Below are 15,477 nucleotides of genomic sequence, written 5' to 3'. Positions count from 1 at the left end.
TTGTGTGCTAACATGTGTGGGCCCCATGTGTCGTGATCCAGACCCGGTCAAAAACTCACAATGCTGACACGTAGACGAGGCACAGTTCAGGTTTTTTTTACTGAGAGTTCAAGATACAGGGGCACTGTGGCCAGAATGTGCGGTGGACTGAGAGTTGAGAGCTAGGGCGGTAGTTGTGGCTTTGCTATAGAGGGGCCGAAAGGGTGGGGCCCGGCCTGGCAGTGGCCGAGTGTTCAGACTTGAGGTCTCAGGTTCGAGGTTGAAGTTCGGCTGGCGAGCTGGAGGCATCTGGGCAAAGCCAAAGAGCAGTGGCATGTGAGTCTATAAGCTGTTTCTAAACATGCAGTGAACTCCTGCTCTTAACCACATCTTAGTCAAATGGGCTGCATGTTTAGAATCAATTCTCCATTTTGAGCGCACTCCCATGACTGCAGATCATATACCACCCCAGACCTAGTCCAAGATCCGCATCGTTGGCAGAGCGGCTCTAGTTTAGCAGGTCGCAGCTTGTGCTCCGGTGCCGTAGAGGGGGCAGGCGGGTGAGGGCGTTGATGACGTGCTAAGCGAGCCACATACAAACCATGAAATGTCCCCATGCTATTTAATAATTTCATGAACGGACGTAGTTACATGGCTGGATTATTTGGAAGAGAGCCAAATTGGTCAGTAAACAAGTAGCTTAAAAGTGTAATCGTTTCATTTCTTCGATCTGCCAGTTTGAAAATTTAACAAGGAGATACTGCGCATTAGGCTATTGGGTGACAAGTGCCCGGTATTAACGTTCATGTAGGCTATATTAATGAATCGTTAATCGGCATATTAATGAATTAAACAGCAAACTCATGATCGGCGAGTGAGGACACTGCAGGACAGCCACAGCCAGGGGGGAGAGATGAGAGATCGCAAAAGCATGTAATAGGTTCACGCCCAGCTCAAGGTCTCCAGGCGTAGGCGTGGGTTGAGGCAAGGCAAGGCGTAGGTTCCCTATGTGAACGTAGCGTTAGGGTCTGCAGGAGGTTAGGTTTAGGCATGGGGGGTGGGAGAGGTTAGGTTTAGACGTGGGGGCTGGGAGAGGTTAGCTCCAGCCGGTCCCCCGGGTTAGGGTTAGGGTTCTTTTGCAATGGCGAGACAGATCTCCATTTCGACAAATTTGTCGGAATGCCGGTATTTCGGAGTGCCGACATTTCGGAATGCCGGGGTGTCCCCGTTATGAAACACATCTCCTGGTAAGTTCTGAAAATGTGTCTATTGCGTTATTCCAGCTAATGTTGACGTTATCAGTTATTCGTAACAATAATGCTATCCGACCGTGAAAGGCTAGTGGTGTTTGTGCAAGCTAACACATTCTGCATTACTTTGCCTTGAACAGGCTGTTAGCTTGCAAGCGATATAGCCTTACAACCTTACAGATGTTAAAACTGATAACGTTAGCTGGAGTGAAACACATCTTCTGAACTTACCACTTCAGTCCTAACATTACTTCCTCAAGCACTTTTCTCAAAACCCTCTCCTCTTTATTGCGCTCCCAAAACTAGTAAAGTAACGTTACCTTGACCGTCCTAACCATTATGGTCCTAACGTTATGCAAATGTTGCTATTCCCGTACACACATATGTAGGGCTGTCATGAGAGGAGCTGCCAGTGACAGTTTGAGACTGGCTGTCACAGCTGTCAATCAGCCCGTTTTATATCATCAAATAACTACTTAAAAACAAATTGTTCAGAAAAATTAGCACTTGAACATAGATAAGAACTACATAGAATCATAGAAACCACTTTTGGGTAAAGAATCTGGTGTGTACTTTGATTGTTTAGTTTGACTCATTTCCCACCCACTAACATGGCGGAGGCGGGACTTGTGACTTATACTGAGACTGACCACAAGCTGCGATCTAAGATGCTTTGCCTTCACTTCTAGAAAGCTCAAATCCTGTCCATTCTAATATACAGTCAATGTTTCAGACCCATGACAGTAAAGAACATCTGGCCATGATGGAGAGAGTCCTGGGACCAATACCCCCCCACCTGCTGCAACAGACCAGGTAATTTATGAATTATCCAGCTAACAATGAACCTCCATCCATCTTAAACTGCTTATCCGGAGTCAGGTCATGGAGGTAGCAGACTAGCAGTTCCAGCACTTCCCTTTCCCTGGCCGCATTAACCAGCTCTGACTGGTGGATCCCAAGGTGTTCTCAGGCCACATTAACCAGCTCTGACTGGGGGATCCCAAGGTGTTCTCAGGCCACATTAACCAGCTCTGACTGGTGGATCCCAAGGTGTTCTCAGGCCGCATTAACCAGCTCTGACTGGTGGATCCCAAGCTGTTCTCAGGCCACATTAACCAGCTCTGACTGGGGGATCCCAAGCTGTTCTCAGGCCACATTAACCAGCTCTGACTGGGGGATCCCAAGCTGTTCTCAGGCCACATTAACCAGCTCTGACTGGGGAATCCCAAGGTGTTCTCAGGTCACATTAACCAGCTCTGACTGGGGGATCCCAAGGTGTTTCCAGACCACATTAATTAGCTCTGACTGAGGGATCCCAAGGCGTTCCCTGGCCACATCAACCAGCTCTGACTGTGAGCACCATGTTGTAATGTTGAATGTTGATGTTTGTATATTTTCCTTCATTTTTTCTCCTGTGTCTGAGCCTGTTTGTCTTGTTAGTTTACTGTTCTATAAAAAACTGAAAATAAAATATTGAAAAAAAGAAAAAACAGCTCAGCTCTGACTGCGGGATCCCAATGCGTTCCCAGGCTACATTAAGCAGCTCTGACTGGTGGATCCCAATGCGTTCCCAGGCTACATTAAGCAGCTCTGACTGGTGGATCCCAATGCGTTCCCAGGCTACATTAACCAGCTCTGACTGGTGGATCCCAAGGCGTTCCCAGGCTACATTAACCAGCTCTGACTGGTGGATCCCAAGGCGTTCCCAGGCTACATTAACCAGCTCTGACTGGTGGATCCCAAGGCGTTCCCAGGCCATGGAGATGTAATCACTCCACCTGGTCCTCGGTCTGCCCTGTGGCCTCCTCCCAGCTGGACCTGCCTGGAAAACCTCCCTGGGGATGAACATGCATATACTTTATCTTCTATTTTTCCTTGCTATATGTTCTTTCTATGCCACAAAAATCCAGTTTCCCCAGAGGAATCAATACATTTCACACGATCCCATCGGAAATATAACTAACTATAACCCATCCTGTGTGTGTGTGTGTGTGTGTGTGTGTGTGTGTGTGTGTGTGTGTGTGTGTGTGTGTGTGTGTGTGTGTGTGTGTGTGTTTACATCGTGCGTGCATGCGTGTGTGCATAGGAAGCGTCATTATGTGCACGGAGAGCATCTGGACTGGGATGATCAGAGCTCCTCTGGACGCTACGTCACCACACACTACAAACCATTGAAGGTAACAACTGACCTGACTGAGGTCAGAATACAAATCACTGAAGGTAACAGCTGGCCTGAGCTCAGACACTATAAACCACTGAAGGTAACAGCTGACCTGAGATCATCAGTGTTATGTTCAATAAACTGCGGACCACGACGTACCAGTTTTATTCACATGCTGTTACAGGCTCCATCTTCCAAGATTCAAGATTCTTATTGTCACTCCGTAGTACAAGTATCACGTGTGAAATTCTTGTGCTGTAGGCTCTGTTACAACATAGTGCAAATGACAGTATAACAGTGCAAAAATCTCCATCAACAATCTTCCATCAACAACGACACTACGACACTTTCCGGAAGCTGTCGTAAAGCTGCCCGGCTCCGCTGTCTTAAAGGCACAGCTACAATTGGTGTGACGCATACACAACATTTCTGCCCCCCCCCCCCTCCCCCACAGGGAACCCAGAAGAACAGCAATGTGGATTATTCTGCCATGCTCTGAACACACTTTTTGAAGTCAACAGTTTGTGATATAGTCCTTCAAATATCCTGGTCTGACCCGGGCACGGGCCGGACGGGCTTTGGGGTTCGGCCGGCTCAGGTGGGCGTAGCTGCTCACCAGGAAAATCAAAGTCCCCATTTGTAGATGCCAAGTCCTCTCCAGTCCCTGGGTCCATGACGGGAGGCGGTGCCGGCTTCCGAAGCCGGTTTGCATGCCACCGTGATCCATCGGCCAGGCGAAAGGTGGCTGGCCCCAACTGAGCGGTGAAGGGAGGCGCTCTCCTCCTCCATCTCTTGTCGAACTGCTGCCTCCTCTGACGCTGAGGATCCACGACCCTGGCACTCTGGCAGGGTGCTGCTGCCGGTAGTTGAGTGTGCCGTTGCCCGGTAGTGCAGCAGAGTGCAGAGCTAGGAGAGCATGGGGTGTGGAGTATAGGGATAAGCTCCGGTTGCATCGTGTCCGGGATGGCGGCCCCAGTATTGTCCATGAGGGAGAAACCCAGCTCGCAAAACAAATCAAAGCCCATGAGGTTGGCCCCATGGCGAGACACTTGGAAGGTGAACGAAGGGAAGGCTTTGGTCCCGTAGTGCACAGTGAAGGCAATCGTGCCCGCCACCCCTTTCTTAGAGTGTCCATAGCCGTACAGCGTTGGCGGAGAGCAACCAGACCGTGGAAACATTTAGGAACGTCTTGGAGGCCCCCGTATCCAGCAGCAGTGGGAGGCACACACCATCCAACTCCACCGTGCACCACTTAAACGATCGGGGGGTGGCGGCCACTGAATGGATGCTCGTCGGCGCAGGTGGGCCAGGCGAACGCGGCAGTGGGGTGTTGGCAGCGGGAGCAGAGCGGCAGACCCGGGCAAAATGGTTCCACTTGCCACAGCGATTACACCTCTGGCCCTGGCAGGGCAGTTTGGGGCTCGGTCGGGGTGCAATGAGGAGACACAATTACCACAGGCCCAGCGTGCTGTGGGCGGCGCCACTGTCTGAGCAGCAAAATATCCAGACAGCAGTGTGACACAGGAGGAGTTTGTAGGAGCGGGTCCAAGAGTCCGAAAAATCCGCTGTCCCTCATTGCCCAAACTGTGTGGCAGCAGGGCTCGCCTCCTTTCGTTGCATTATAATAATGCCAATTATAATAAATAGAGATCAGAGCAGCTTTGTTGCTAATAGGTCCCTAGCTGATAATATAAGACGGACATTAAATATAATGGAATACTGTGAAAAAAAGGAAAAGGACTTACTTCTATTAACAATTGATGCAGAGAAAGCTTTTGACAGGGTGCTTTGGTCCTTTATTTTTAATACTCAAAAGCTTTTGGATTTCACCCTACATTTATTTCATGGTTACAATCAATGTATAAAAACCCTGTGGCACAGGTAAAGGTCAATGGTACCCTGTCAAGGTGCATAAAAATATATAAAGGGACCCGGCAAGGAGATCCGTTATCCGGTATGATTTTTGCCTTGTGTATGGAACCTTTAGCTGAAGCATTAAGACAGCAGGAGTATATCCAGGGAGTAACAATAGGACAAGAGGTTCATAAGTTGGCTCTATATGCGGACGACGTCATACTGTATACAACCACACCTGAAACTTCTCTACCTGCCTTAAAGGAGACAATAAAAGAATAAAGTGAATTCTCAGGATACAAAATAAACGAACACAAATGCGAAGCTATAACAATTGGGAATGATTTGACACAGAATACTAAGAATACTTTTATGATTAAATGGAACCAGAACAAAATAAAATATTTGGGAATCTTTATCCACTTCAATGGACTTAAATAAATTGTACAAGGTTAACTATCAACCTTTAGAAGATAAAATTAAACATGAAATAAATAGATGGAAAACCATTCCAGACTCCATCCTCGCTCGGGTAGACACAATAAAAATGTTGATTCTCCCCCGCTTCCGCTTCTTATTCCAATCCCAACAATATCCTTTACTCGGTGGAATACACTAATAACAGACTTTCTCTGGAATAACAAAAGAAAAAGAATAAAATTCATACTGCAAATATGGGCATCAAAAGGACTTAAGGCCCTATCGTTGTACGGCGTTATCATTTGCACTGCCTTTGCGCACCTCTTATTGCTATCGTCTGCCTCCACCGTCCAGTTTTGCGCTGTGATGACACAGGTGTAGGCGTGGCCCAGGCATGTCAGTGGGCCTCTAGCCTATCATGTGTCTCGCGCAAGTGTCATTTAGTGCTGTGGGGAAGATACTGTCGGTATGTGGCGAGCGCAAAGAGAGGTTTGGGAGTTGCCCGTTCCAAAATAGGCGTTCCAGCAATGTGTTAGAAAAAATCGCCTTGGATGCTCTCAATTTTAACGGCAGGAAATAGCTGGTCTTAGCGCAAACGCAGACGTACGCCTGAGCGCAGACAGTCTCCACAGCCCCTATTCTCCCACAGGCCTTCGGCGCTAAAACGGGCCTTACACGCAAAACAACGTGCCTTGCGCCTGTCTCGGGAAGATATCAACATGGCTTTAGGCTGGCAAATGCGCTTTACGCTGAATGGGCGTGGCGCACTCCCTGAATGGGCGAGAATGGGCGTTTCGGCCTTAAAGGAGAATTTCGGTATTTTTGAACCTGGAGCCATTTCCTGGCATTAATTAAGATTTGGCCACTCACCTAGCGATGTCTGCGGCGTTTCTGGGCGTCCTAGCGTTGTTTTGAGATCAATATCGTCCAAGTCAGTGTAAAATGGAGTTGATTTGGGGCCAAGTGGAAGCCTGTATTTCCTGCATCTAAATAGCTATTTTTCTTCCCGTTTTCGCCAAATATCGCCGTAATCGGATCAGTCTACATCCAGCAGAGTAATATTTCACCCCAGGCTGTTTCCTGGAGTGCACAGGGATCCACTACAGGGATCAAATTACCTCAAACGTGATCTAGGTCACCAAGTCTCGTGAAGTCCCGCGATACTTTCCTGTCGACTGGCCAAATACAGGCAGGACGCTTTGCGGTCGTGGTTTTAGCGTAACCTATGTGGGGTTTGGCATAACCTTCGTTCTTTCGAATCCCACATAGGTTACGCCAAACCCCACATAGGTTACGCTAAAACCACGACCGCAAAGCGTCCTGCCTGTATTTGGCCAGTCGACAGGAAAGTATCGCGGGACTTCACGAGACTTGGTGACCTAGATCACGTTTGAGGTAATTTGATCCCTGTAGTGGATCCCTGTGCACTCCAGGAAACAGCCTGGGGTGAAATATTACTCTGCTGGATGTAGACTGATCCGATTACGGCGATATTTGGCGAAAACGGGAAGAAAAATAGCTATTTAGATGCAGGAAATACAGGCTTCCACTTGGCCCCAAATCAACTCCATTTTACACTGACTTGGACGATATTGATCTCAAAACAACGCTAGGACGCCCAGAAACGCCGCAGACATCGCTAGGTGAGTGGCCAAATCTTAATTAATGCCAGGAAATGGCTCCAGGTTCAAAAATACCGAAATTCTCCTTTAAATGCCAGCCTAATGATATCTTCCCACCTGGCGTAAATTTAGCGCTTTGCGCTTTTGAAAACCAGGCCTATTCAGTGCGCCAGTTGAGCGGGGCACTCCTCTGCCTCTCCCCTGTCCCCCTTCTCTGTCTCTCTCTGAAACCAGGCCTATTCAGTGCACCAGTTGCGAGGAGCGCTCCTCTGCCTCTTCTCTGTCACCCTTCTCTGTCTCTCTCTGACTCCCTCGCTCAGACACAGTGGCGCCGGAACGAGTTTGCAATAAGGGGGACACAATTTTTTTTTTTTTTTTTTTTTTCCCGGCGCCCTAAAGGGCGCCGACGAAAAATTGACGTTTTTATGGACGTTTGGATGATTTTTAGCCATATTTAGATGAATATCTCATTTTAAATTAACATTAGGATTATACTGTAGTGATGTAATTATTCAGTATTTTTCCTTTTCTCACTCACTTGGTGACCTGCTCTCTCTTTAGGTCATTTTATAATTACACTACAACAGACAGCAACACAGGCAGAAACACTGAACTTATTATTATTATTATTATTATTATTATCACTTCGAAACACAGTGCAAAACTTGTCATCTCAACACAAAAATAAAATAACAATAACCGTATACGATTATAGCAGCAGCCAATGACAGTGAGTGCAGTACAGAGTCCAGGTCTGTCTGTCTCTCAGGTGTAATAATCCCACAATGATCACGGCTTTAACAAGTGTCACAGGCTGTGTAAACAGTGTAAAGTGGGCTCTCTGTAACTTGATCCCTGGGTCTGTCTGTCTCAGGTGTAATAATCCCACAACGATCACGGCTTTAACAAGCATCACAGGCTGTGTAAACAGTGTAAAGTGGGCTCTAAGCGTCAGGGGCAGTTGCCCCCTCAGATTTAAAAAAAAAAAAAAAAAAAAAAATTTAGGGGGACAAAATTTTAAGGGGGACAAAATGTCCCCATGTCCCCCTTGTTCCGGCGCCAGTGCTCAGACAGACACAACACACGTCCCATAGGAAAAATAAGTTATAAGTTCACTGCCTGTGAAATGTCCCAGCATGCATTGTGCTACTCCATTTCGCTACTAAATAGCAACCAAATGAGCCGAAATAGATATAAAGGTAGATCTAAATAATGTGTAATGGTAACACAACCTGCAATTGTAGAACATTTCAATATTGGACCAAATCAAACATCGAAATGAAAACACCACCCTATGTGAAACATATATGTCATATTGGGGCTATATACTGTATATCCCTCGTCGATTGCCTCTTCTCTGTCACCCTTCTCTGTCTCTCTCTGACTCCCTCGCTCAGACAGACACAACACACGTCCCATAGGAAAAAGAAGTTATAAGTTCACTGCCTGTGAAATGTCCCAGCATGCATTGTGCTACTCCATTTCGCTACTAAATAGCAACCAAATGAGCCGAAATAGATATAAAGGTAGATCTAAATAATGTGTAATGGTAACACAACCTGCAATTGTAGAATATTTAAATATTGGACCAAATCAAACATCGAAATGAAAACACCACCCTATGTGAAACATATATGTCATATTGGGGCTATATATATCCCTCGTCGATTTAACGTGATTTAGATAAGTGACAGCGTAACGCGCTTCTACTGTCATGTCCTACAGTGATGTCCGCTCCAATAAATTGGCTCTACTTCACATTTTAGTTTTACAATAAAAACACATTTATGCAATGACTTTACATAATGTAGGCTATATTTATGTGCATCATCCTACCTGCAGCAGGTGAGAGAAAACGATATCTTTCTGGACAAACTTTCACCAATCTAATTAATCTCATCATATAGGGATAGGCTATATTTTTCTAGCTGATGTGTTTAGAACATTCTTTTCACTTTGATCTTGCTATAGTGTAGCGTATTTACATGCTTGCAGTATTTAAACTGCAGTTAGATTGGTTTGAGAAGCATAATAATATGGAATAATAGCCTATATATGGAGACAGACAGACGGGATGAAGGGGGGGGGAGCAGAGGCTTGGCTTTGTCTGGTTTTACTGGATTTCTCCTGGAATTGGAGCTTAAAAGGCAAGCGTGTGACTCTTTACTGCACTTCTCCAATGGGCAGATGGTGCATAATTTTACGCTTAAAAGGCGTGGTTATAATGGTTGAGGCCGCGTGTAGCGCCGACACCAAGATATCGAGTGCGCTGCTCCACACCCACTAATCTGGGCTGCACCAGGCCTTAAACGCAGTTTCTACGCCGATTGCAACGATAGGGCCCCACATCTCCGTGCAGTGCAGGAAATCCTTGATTGGATCCATTTACGCACGGCATGGATGTCACTCCACTCGCGCCTGCACACACTCTTCTCTCCTCGGAATGCCACGTTGATTTTCAACTATTGCCTACATTGCAGAAAAAACACACCTTGATTTAAAAATGAGAATTAGTTTGTCATGGTTTTATTAGGCTACATAATTCCCGACCATACAGGTCTGTGGTGTAACATTAGATTACTTTAGGTAGGAGAGGGTAGGAGAAAATAAAAAGCAAATGTTGATCTTTTCCAACCATTATACGTTTAATAGCACCGCAATAGCCCTCTCCACTTCCCTCGTTGGGGGAGAGAGAGAGAGACACCCTCTCCCCATCAAGCAGACAGTGACGGAAGCATGTGTCTTTATGTGCAAATGGCGGGCTAAATTGGTGGGATTCGATGTATACATGAATAGAAACGAATAGAAAATAGCTGATTAATAAAATGTGTGCTGGTGGAACGAAATTCACCTTCAAATAGAGCAGCATCACTCATCGCCGGCTCTCAGTACGCTGCGCAATTACGCATGCAGTATATGCCCGCAACGGAGATGCAGGAGAAGAGAGCCCGAAAAGGAATAGGCTAAGCATACGTCCATACAGTCAGATGTTTGGGCAGCAGTCCTTTTTCAGCATGTGAAATGGCAATAATACACAGGTGATTCACAGGTGGGCATGAACACGTTATTTGATTTCTATGACAGCCTCACATCTCTCTCTCTCTCCCTCTCTCCCTCTCCCCATCTAGGCTATCTTTTCTCTGTCCGTCTTTCTCTCTCTCACTCTCCCTCTGAGTGAGGAGGAAGCTGCTGACGTGACTGTGGTTTTATGGGCATGACCACACCTCCACAATGCTTTTGGGCATAAACATGCCTATACGGAGATGTGCGCCGAGATGACGTGAAGCGCAGCGGGCCGACACGCCCACAAATAGGGCTTTGCGCGGCGCTATTCCAGCGCAAAACGGGCGCTTACCGCCGTCGGGAAGATAGAGCCCTAAAAGTTTATCTTCAAATGTTGACAAATAATACAATAAAATAATTTCAATCACTATCCTCTAAGTACGATCTGGCACAAGGTAATTCCTTTAAATATCTACAAGTAAGGTCCTATTTCTCGAAAAAAAAAAAAAATCAAGTTGATAAAGAAAGACACCCTTTAATTGGTTTTCTAATCAAAAATCATAACAAGGTATTAATCAAAAATGCCCTGTCAAAAATATATAAAATTCTTCAAGACAATATAGACACCCAGAATAGTATTCAAGAAAAATGGATAGCGGAAATAGGACATACATTAAATGAACAGGGTTGGAAGCAAGTGCGCAGGGAGATTCATAAAACAACAAATTCCAAATACTGGAGAGAATTTGCATGGAAATTATACACAAGATTCTTTCTTACCCCAAACGTGCTCTCTAAAATTAATACATCAATGAAAGCACTGTTGGAGAAAATGTGGTGAAAGAAAGGCTAACCACTCACACGTCTTCTTTTTCTGCCCTGTACTAGATCCCTTCTGGCACTCAATAGGGGATATCATGAATATTTTTAATTTAAAATCAACAGTTGAACCTGTCCATATCATTCTTGGAAAACCTCCAGCAGACCTACAGTAGTGAAGGAAACATAACGGTATTTGTATAGAATACTCAGGATCGTAGCTCTGAAGCAAATAACTAGATCCTGGTTGGACCCCGCAACTCCATCAGTCCAAAAATGGAAAGAAACCATACATGAAATTTTAGAGATGGAAAGGGTAACTTATAAGATTAGAAACGCAGTGACAGAATATGAATGACTTCAAGGTGGAGTAGATACACACTCATTGATGGCGTCATAGGTCTGTGGCGATGCGGACGTGGTGCCGCCATGGCCGTATCTAGATATGAGAATGGGGAGGTCCGATCCTCCCCTAATATTTCAGAGAGAAAAATAAAACAATCTGCATGGAAAAGCATGAAAAACACGGGATCGCTTTTATTTTGAAACGAAAGGCAGGTCAGGCAGGAAGTCATCTGACGCCGCGTCCGCGGTAACTTGATTCCGAGAGCGCAGCAGCATGGTGGTGAGTGATGACTGTCTGTCTGCCTGCCGAGATAATTGAAGGTGAGCGAGCTGCGAGACAGTGAGCGAGTGAACGACAGACAGTGAGTGACACTGACAGATTTTTTAGCAACAACCAAGAAAGTAAGTGTCTAGTCTGTCTCTTAAGTAATGTTACCTGTGTGACACGTTGGGATGCTACTGGCTAATCATGCATGATGCCAATTGCCAAGCTCCCGAAGTCAGGTATGCAGGTGGCTATATGCATGGTTTCAGTTTCATGACCCAATAAGTAACAAAAAGAGGTGGTGTAAAGTTAAAAACAACATAATATATTTTATTTTATTTTTCAATCGTTCCTATCAGGAATAAATGAATGTTATTTTTCATTTGGAATATACTAAACTGTATATATACACTGTATATATAGTATAATTATAGTAATATATATTTGATAACTGATAAAAAATTATAGAACATTGTCATGATATTCTAATTTATGGTGATGCACCTGTATGTGTTGTACTAGACTAGATTTGACCGAGGTGGGTATTTGATACTGGGCAATAGGCATCCTTTGCACTATTCAGTAGCTTGAAGCCTTAAACCATATCAAATAATGTTTTTACATTATGCAGGGTTTCATTCACTTATTTGAAGAGTACATGAGCCCACATGTTTGTGTCATCTACTATGTATTTGTTATTGTTGCATTACTCTTGCTAGCCTATAATTTGATAATAATCACATTCAATAATTTGAACCCTTCATTCCAAATTATTTTCAAGCATTATAATGTAATGTAATCAATAATTTAAAATGAAATATGGCAAAAAAAGGGGGGGGGGGAAACTAAAAAAATTTCCGGCGGGGCCCTGGACCTCCCCTATTTCGGAACGCTGGATACGGCCCTGGGTGCCGCGGGTAGACGCAGCGTCGGCGTAGGTGTGGCGTCATCAGTCGCCACTGACCAATACCTACCGGTGGTGGTGATGATGTCAACCTGGCTGACCACAACACGGCAGCATGACACCATCAATGAGTGTAATCCCCCTTTCCCTCCCTACCCCGCATCCCTCCCCATCTCCCATCCCCTCATACCCTCTCCTTACCCGATCTACTTCCCTTCCCTACCCTTCTACCCTACATACACATACACACCTTAATTTATTTTCTTTCCCATTTATATACTTTTTCTTGTTGGCGTATTCTTCTGTTGTTGTTTTGTTTCTTTCTGTCTTAATATGCTGTTGTCTGTGCCTTGTCTTGTTATGCTGTTTTGTTGTGTAAAAAAAAAAAAATTGTATAAATGCTGCAGGTTGTATGAAAATAAATGGATTTGTAAAAGTATACCCCTTAATGCCTGAAATAAAGTATTAAAAAAACAACAATAGCAGAAGTAATTAATACATTCAAAATAACCAAAGTCAATGTGTATCAACATAGAACATTGGGTGGGGCGCATTTCAGAAAAAATTATGAAATAATTTTAAATATTTACATTCTCTCTCTCTCTGGCCCCGCCCCCCGCAGCAGTACATGCAGAAGCACAGTGAGGAGGACCAGCAGCTGTTGGAAATGCTGGGCAGCATGTTGGAGTGGGATGTGACGAAGCGGCTCAGCCTGGAGGAGGCTCTGTGGCACCCATTCTTCAGCCCGCTCCGCACACCACGCCGCACATCACAGATAAACACTACTCTGACCTCTGACCTCACATCACAGATAAACACTACTCTGACCTCACATCACAGATAAACACTACTTGGACCTCACATCACAGATAAACACTACTCTGACCTCTGACCTGACCTTACAGATAAACACTATTTTGACCTCTGACCTCACATCACAGATAAACAATACTCTGACCTCTGACCTCACATCACAGATAATCACTACTCTGACTTCACATCACAGATAAACACTACTCTGACTTCACATCACAGATAAACACTACTCTGACTTCACATCACAGATAATCACTACTCTGACCTCACATCACAGATAAACACTACTCTGACTTCACATCACAGATAAACACTACTCTGACCTCACATCACAGATAAACACAACTCTGACCTCTGACCTCACATCACAGATAATCACTACTCTGACCTCACATCACAGATACACACTACTCTGACGGTCAGAGTAGTGTGTATCTGTGATGTGAGGTCAGAGTACCGGTAGTGTTTATCTGTGATGTGAGGTCAGAGTCTGACCTCACATCACAGATAATCACTACTCTGACCTCACATCACAGATAAACACTACTCTGACCTCTGACCTCACATCACAGATAAACACTACTCTGACCTCACATCACAGATAAACACTACTCTGACCTCTGACCTCACATCACAGATAAACACAACTCTGACCTCTGACCTCACATCACAGATAAACACTACTCTGACCTCTGACCTCACATCACAGATAAACACGAGTCTGACCTCACATCACAGATAATCACTACTCTGACCTCACATCACAGATAATCACTACTCTGACCTCTGACCTCACATCACAGATAAACACTATTCTGAGCTCACATCACAGATAAACACTACTCTGACCTCACATCACAGATAAATACTACTCTGACCTCACATCACAGATAAATACTACTCTGACCTCACATCACAGATAAATACTACTCTGACCTCACATCACAGATAAATACTACTCTGACCTCACATCACAGATAATCACTACTCTGACCTCACATCACAGATAAATACTACTCTGACCTCTGACCTCACATCACAGATAAACACTACTCTGACCTCACATCACAGATAAACACAACTCTGACCTCACATCACAGATAAACACTATTTTGACCTCTGACCTCACATCACATATAAACACTACTCTGACCTCTGACCTCACATCACAGATAAACACTACTCTGACCTCTGACCTCACATCACAGATAAACACGACTCTGACCTCACATCACAGATAAACACGACTCTGACCTCACATCACAGATAAACACGACTCTGACCTCACATCACAGATAAAGCACGTCCTCAGATTGGAAGCACCTTACCCATTAAAGGGTAATTTCGTTTTTTTTCAACCTGGACCCTATTTTCCACACTGTGTGGATGTGTCTAAGGGACTCATCATGACATAATTTATTCAAATTGGTTGAGTACTCACTGAGATAGCCTTGTTTACAGCTTGAGCATTATCGTCAAACAACTACCAGTGTAACCCAGTCAGGCATTTGTGCACTGTCATTCCACGTTCGCTAAAACTGCTTGTTTTGCCGCTGGGAGACTCAAACTGTCATTAGTGTCTGGCAACATGGAAACGACTCTATACATGAATTCTCCGGACGGAGAAAATGGGCGTGAACAGGCGAGGAAAGAGAGAGAGCGAGAGTAGCAGGGAAGCTTGCGCTGTGTCAACACGGAGGATTCGACTCATTCAACAGCGCTGTGCTGTGGAGACAATTTCTCCTCGCCTCTTCATACAGTACGCACATGTTCTCTGTCCGACAGTAAACCCTGGAGAATAATATGAATCTATAGAGTCGTTTCCATGTTGCCAAACACTATAATGACAGTTATGTCATTAACTGTCTATGTCAGTTCTGTCTATGTCTATGACAAATAGATAGAAGTGATTGATGCATTTCCTGTTTGAAAGAAGACAAGTTCTCTGTGTTCCTCAGTTGATTCCTGTTCATATTTGTTGGCAGTTTGATAACACATTTCATACATTCTGTAGAACCAATCTGCTTTCATTTAGTTTT

The 15,477-nt window shown here is 44.8% G+C and overlaps 1 protein-coding gene across 1 annotated transcript in view; it reads left to right on the top strand.

Annotated features, from left to right (window-relative positions):
• The window catches only part of LOC310798040 (dual specificity protein kinase CLK4-like), a gene marked incomplete at both ends in the record, with an annotated part of 31,040 nt that extends 17,574 nt beyond the window's left edge, over positions 1 to 13,466 (top strand). Inside the window, 3 exons of the mRNA XM_083660513.1 lie at positions 1,963 to 2,042; positions 3,316 to 3,406; positions 13,245 to 13,466. Of these exons, the coding sequence (XP_083516639.1) occupies positions 1,963 to 2,042; positions 3,316 to 3,406; positions 13,245 to 13,466 (393 nt within the window). The remainder of the gene's footprint in view (positions 1 to 1,962; positions 2,043 to 3,315; positions 3,407 to 13,244) is intronic.
• Between the last annotated feature and the right edge of the window lie 2,011 nt (positions 13,467 to 15,477).

The sequence above is a fragment of the Poromitra crassiceps genome, assembly GCF_964638095.1.
Source record: "Poromitra crassiceps genome assembly, chromosome: 1".
Lineage (NCBI taxonomy): Eukaryota > Metazoa > Chordata > Actinopteri > Beryciformes > Melamphaidae > Poromitra > Poromitra crassiceps.
Note: the sequence above shows the minus strand (reverse complement) of the source record. Positions and strands in the feature narration are given on the sequence as shown.